The 6000-nt window shown below is 43.9% G+C and overlaps 1 protein-coding gene across 2 annotated transcripts in view; it reads right to left on the bottom strand.

Moving 5' to 3' along the window:
• Positions 1-1231: 1231 nt before the first annotated feature.
• Positions 1232-6000, bottom strand: part of LOC139578532 (E3 ubiquitin-protein ligase SH3RF1-like) — a 51950-nt gene continuing 47181 nt past the window's right edge. The window contains exons 11-13 of one of the 2 annotated variants that reach the window (XR_011675570.1): positions 4902-5284; positions 3542-4731; positions 1232-3332 (exon numbers count right to left, since the gene is read on the bottom strand). Coding sequence is in view for 1 of the 2 variants with exons in the window: in XM_071406250.1 (XP_071262351.1) it covers positions 4563-4731; positions 4902-5284 (552 nt within the window). In the remaining variant the exon portion in view is untranslated. Of the gene's footprint in view, positions 4732-4901; positions 5285-6000 lie in introns of both variants that reach the window. The other variant, XM_071406250.1, reaches the window with a different exon arrangement.

Raw genomic sequence — 6000 nt, 5'->3', positions numbered from 1 at the left:
CACTGAGTGTCAGGATAAAGATGAGTCTGACGGTAGGAGTGACATTTTGGGAAAAAGTGGACCCATTTGTGGTTTTAGGGTGGGTGAAAACAGAGTAGGGTGCTGCGGACTCGGTGAAGGTGACTAGAAGTGGTCTTGTGATAATTGTTTGTATTTCTGCTGGTCAGAGGGAGCAGCCGCTCCAAGTTAAACGAATGGGGGCAAGAGATGTTTTATCTCAAGAAAAGGGCTCCATTGAAGGGAGTGATTACTGAGGTAGCAGGAAATATGAAAGTTGACCAACCGAAGGGGAAGATTCCCTGTTTGTAATGCTCGTCGTTTGGTGAGACGCAGACAGGGTGGCGTGAGTAGTGAAACAGAAGAGTCATTTTCTGTTCTTTTGAGTTTTAATGTTGAGTCTTTGCCTGACAAAGTGATGTTAGAGTATATAGTGCATTCGGAAAGTATACAGACCCCTCAACTTTTCCCACATTTTGTTACGTTACAGCCTTAGTCTAAAATGGATTCAATTAATTTCCCCCCTCATCAATCTACACACAATACCCCATGACAAAGCGAAAACAGGTTTAGAAATTTTTTAACATATAAAAACATTGAAACGAGGCCCTGATCTCCATGTTATGTACACACACAGTTGATATAGGGCTATACAGACAGACAGACCAATTGGCATTTTACAAACTTACTGTAGCCTGGTTTGCTGGCGTGAAAGGCAGAAGTCGGACCCTACCTATCGCTCCAATAGGGTTAACCCACTTGGTGGGAATTGTAACATGGCTCATATAGCGAGGACCGCTACACTGCCCCCTCTGAACAGGAAGGCACATCCCTGTGCTTTGACTAATCTCAGCCCCACCCCACAAGTCCCGGTCTGTGCGTTCCGATGGCCCCACGGCCACCATCCCACTTCTGACACCAATGTAGTGAATGGAAGGAGCGGGAAGCGAACCCTGGTGTAAAAGGGAAACACCCTACGCATCGCGCCAATAAGGTAAACCCACTTGGTGGGGATTGTAACATGGCTCATACATAGAGAGGATTGCTTCAATACATACGCACAATCTTAAGCAGATCCTGCAAAGGGATGAGAATAGAGACGAGAGGTGACTTTGCTGTCGTGTCTTCAGTCCCTCATGTCTGTGGTAATGCTTTCAGACACCTCTACACTGGCAGGAAGAGACCAGCTAAATGCAATGACACACACACAGAAATTAAGAGGACTGACAAAATCCATGGAAACCATTAGCTTTTATTGTTCTAGTTATTTTTACAAAATGTGCTATTCCCTCATACTTAAAGAATGTTTTGTTTTGAATGGATGCCAATTTCACCATGATCAGACTAACTATATAAAACTAATAACACCCCCGGCAACAAACAAAAAAAATCAAGCAAGTCACCTTGGCATACGGAGAATCTGTTTAGTTTAATAAAGCAGACTTTAGTGCTACCTTGTGTTCCAACAAGGCATGAGATTACAGTAACAACATGTTCACAGGAACTCCCACTTCTGGGAGTACACTTCTGCCTTCTGCTTCAGTTCTCGACAGAGAAAGTCATTATTTGATCATTAAACTATATGTGAAAATCAATATGACTAAGGTACATATGTAAGATCTTTGCTGCAATGCAGGAAATGTAAAACTTGCAGTGTATTTGAGGTTTGAAATGTACAATTACAAAAAATGTATCAGCCCCTACAAGAATATCCACTAATTGTAATCCACATAATTCCTGTTGCTGCAGGACCATCTCCATGCTGTAGCAAACTGGCTCAAATTAAGATCCTACATCTGTATATACTGATGGTACAGTAGTTAAATGTGTGTGTAATGTATGAAAAAAAACATATTTAAAAAAGCCTCATCAGTAACAGAAATGCAAAACCCAGTTCAGCATTAGAGGTGAGGTGGAGCTGGTGAATGCCAAGACAACAGTGGAACATTAGGTTCATTCTACATAGGCAAATTGAGAAGCAAACAGGTCTGAACAGTGTTTCGTACCACTTTATAGAGCCTTTACTCCCAACTCAAATGTTATTTCAAAACAACAACATATCCAACAGTCACACATAGTGGTCCCAGCTACTGTATGACACAAACACCCACTTAAACATGCTTTGGGAAATATTCCCCTCAGGTCTGACATATCAAATCTCCAAAATGCAGCACTATCTGGTGTTTAAAATGTCCTCAATCTTTAAATGTTTTAATTTGACCTTCCAACTCCCTTAAGACTGTTGATACTCAGTTGCTAGGAGCAAACTAAGAGCAAATCTCTTGTTGCGGTGGATTAGTGCCTACAGGTCCAACCTGTCATTTAGACACAGCGGCCTCAGCTGTTGATATTGCACCATAACATCTGATAGAAGAGGCTGCAGCAGGAGGAAAACCAAGGACACTAGCCTCTTGGTGTCTGCCTGGTGTGCTATAGTGAAGGGAGCACACTAACAATAGAACAGCCACTTACTGTCCATCATTGACTAATATAATCCATTTTAGACTTTTCTACACTGCCAAAAAACATGAGATTGGATCAAATCAACTCATCATCGTGTGGTGTCTGGTGTTTCTTACTAGCAGTGCTGTCAATCTCATTACAATGACTGAAGGCCTATGGAGGAGGATGAGGTGGAGAGTGTGTGGAGTGGGACTGGATTATTTTGAAATCGAAAGTAGCTGAGAATAAGTAGGACCCAGGGCTCTGAGGTTTCACATCCTCCAAACCCAATCAAAATCGCACCTCGCTCTCTTTTTTGTGCTTTGAAACAGAAAACGGCTACCAAAACTCAAACCAGCCACACACAAATCATCACAAATCATATTCAAGTCAATAGAACACCTAACATCACACACATTGTATAGACGCACTGTACAGCTAAACCCGACAAAACCAAGAATCAACGTTGTCCAAGTCATTGATCGTATTAAAAAAAAACTCCACTCGCAACTTCAAGGAGAAACACACTAGATTGCATTGGGGGGAGTGATATCAGTGATATGTTACATTAGGAAAACAGTCTGCTTTATAAGCAAGCAGTGTTTTGTCTTGTATTGACGACACGTTAGGAATGAATTCATCTTTGAAATGAGGGTTGAGAGCCCGTGAAGGTCATACATAGAGCAGGCCTGTCAGATGTCTTGCTGCATCTCCACGCTGTAGGAGGCGCTGTCCAGAGCATCTGGCGTCGTATAGATCCAAGTGAATAGAGATATCCATATATTATTAAGACGTAACTATCAGTCACATGATATGGTTCCTGTGTTGTATGTGATTGTGTCTGTCGTTCACTTGAGATCTTGAGCTGCAGTATGTCCGATGAGGTTGGTCTACTATTAGAGGAGTGGGGGAACAGCTACAATGTTCAATAAGTACACATAGAACAATATACAGTAAGTAACACTTGATTGCAACATCTATGGAGTGTTTTAGTTTTAGTTAACATGTCAAGGCAAGACCAAAACAAAATCCCTAATAATAATGTAAATCAACAGCAGACGCTGGCTTTCCTAACGTTATGGGAATGTTTGGAAAACCTCACCAGGCATCAGATCATCAACGGTATAATAATTCCAACAAGATGACTCTCCCGCTCTCCAATAAGAGGTCCTGGAGCCAAAGGAGAAGCCATTTGGAACACCAAAAGGTCCACGGGATACAGGAGGAGGTTGTGCATATTCCATTGTTGGAGAGAGGTTCTGGGCCAAATTGGATGTCAAACGAATAGATGGGTGTTTGCAATATGTCAGAAACTCCAACTACCCAACCAGAGGGTATGGAGCTAATGACATCCAGCTGATTACCTTCCCTTCCAGTCAATAGAAGAATAGGTTCAAGGGATCAGATTGGAATTGGGCCCACCTCTACACCTTTTCTTGCTTCACTGCATGTGCTGATGATGACATCACTGATTCTCCCATCTGCTGTATTCTTTACGTTTGCGCTCAAACAGCCAATCAGTGGAGACACCATGCAATACGGCAGCCAATGAGAGACAAGCACAAAGTGATGTAGGAAAATGTCATAAGACAGGCGCCGACTAAAACCCCTAAACGACGAAAGGTCAAGCACATCTTTTCCAGAAAAAAACTCCCCACAAAAATAAGTTACAACTTGTCATACTTCCATCTATTAACAGTTCATATTATTAGTTCTGACTCTCTGGTCTTTGTTTCTTTATATACACTAAAGTGAGGAACAGTACAAGGCACACATTTAACGTTTTGAATTGTTACAGATATAAATAACTGACAAAAAGAAAATCAACAGGAGTAGTGTGCTCTCCTCCAGCTCGGTCCACCGTGCTTCCAACTGACAGCTAGCTCCTCTTCAGCTCTGTTTAAATGATTTCATCATTCTTCTCCTCTGTGCTTAGAGGACCACTTTGAATGTTGTGTATGTATCCATCTCATCCTGTCCCTAGCAACTTCAGCTGGTTGGCTCGCAGCTTGGCCCCAAAACAAGGCAACAACAAAGTCAGACGTGGTTCCATTGATGGTCAGTTCATGGTATGGTCAGGTCACGGTCGGTCTACTGTGGTCAAGTGTGAGTCAGATGGTCAGTCAGATGATGTCTACGAAGCTGCCAGGGAACAGTCCGGTCCTGCCGTTCCTCTGGAGTGTTCCTTTGAACCAGCCGTCCTCCCTCTTCCTGTGAACAAACACTATGTCTCCCTCTTTGAGCTCCAGCTCTGCATCACTCTGAGGGGGGTAGGACACCACCACTCTGTACCTGAGGGAGGGGGGGGGGGGGATCAGAGGGGATACTGTACTGACACACTTTGCAGAAGCACAGGAGATCAGAGACGCCACACACACACACACCACAATTCCAGCAGAATCACAACATCAGACAGACCTTTAACAATATGTCACTGTTCTACAATATAAGAAATGCTGTACCTTTCGCATAGGATTGGCCGAGCGTCGTGCTGCTGGGAGGTGAGGGAGGAACATGCCTGGCGAGGGGGCGGGGCAATGGGGGCACATCCATCCAAGGGGCTGCTCTTACGGTGTGTTAACTCCGGGGCTGAGGAACAGGAGGATGAAGAGGAGGCAGTGGCTGCAGTAGACTCAGGATCCACAGGGCAGGGGACTGCACGGCCATGGTTACCCACGACAACGCCAGCAGAGGAGGGAGAAGGGGTGATGTCGGGGCCCATGGCCCCCTGGAAGACCTCCCCCGTAGCAGCCTGCTCTGCCTCCAGGGTGGGGGATGAGGGGGGAGAGGGGCGAGACTTCTTCTTGTTAGACGACAACAGCTTCAGAATACCTTTCTTTTCCCTCTGCAGAATGAAAGAACGATAATGATGTAAGCTGTATATAGACTGTCTTACAGGAACTCACTGTGTGGACAGTCAAATCTGCATAAACATAATCCATTGTCATGGTCATTAGGGCCTGATGAGAATTTGCTCCAGACTAATCACTGTTGTGTAATGATGTCTTCAGGGCTGCCGCCAGCAGAGTTTCTCTCACTCTCTAACTCAATTCCCAGGGCCCACCCGTGAAAGACAGAGCTGTGTGTGAGAATTTGTTTCTAAAGATAAACTGGAAGGACTCCTGTCTTCAACAAAAATACTGAGCGCCTGGTATTCAAAACAAGGGAACCAGAAACTCAGTGCAAATGTGAACTATTTCACCAATCCACTGTAGCCGTGTTTCACATCAGCCAAATATGCTAGGCATGATAGAAGTAGCTACAGTGGCAAGAAAAAGTATATGAACCCTTTGGAAATACCTAGATTTCTGCATAAATTGGTCAAAAAAATTGATCTGATCTTCATCTAGGTCACAACAATAGACAAACACAGTCTGCTTAAACTAATAACCCACAAACATTTATACGTTTTCATGTCTTTATTGAACACGCCGTGTAAACATTCAGGGTGGGAAAAGTATGTGAACCCTTGGATTTAATAACTGGTTGACCCAACTTTGGCAGCAATAACCTCAACCAAACGTTTTCTGTAGTTGCGAATCAGACCTGCACAACGGTCAG

This window comes from Salvelinus alpinus, chromosome 6 (genome assembly GCF_045679555.1).
Source record: "Salvelinus alpinus chromosome 6, SLU_Salpinus.1, whole genome shotgun sequence".
NCBI lineage: Eukaryota > Metazoa > Chordata > Actinopteri > Salmoniformes > Salmonidae > Salvelinus > Salvelinus alpinus.
The sequence above is the reverse complement of the archived record's forward strand: the minus strand, read 5'-3'. Positions and strand labels throughout refer to the sequence as shown.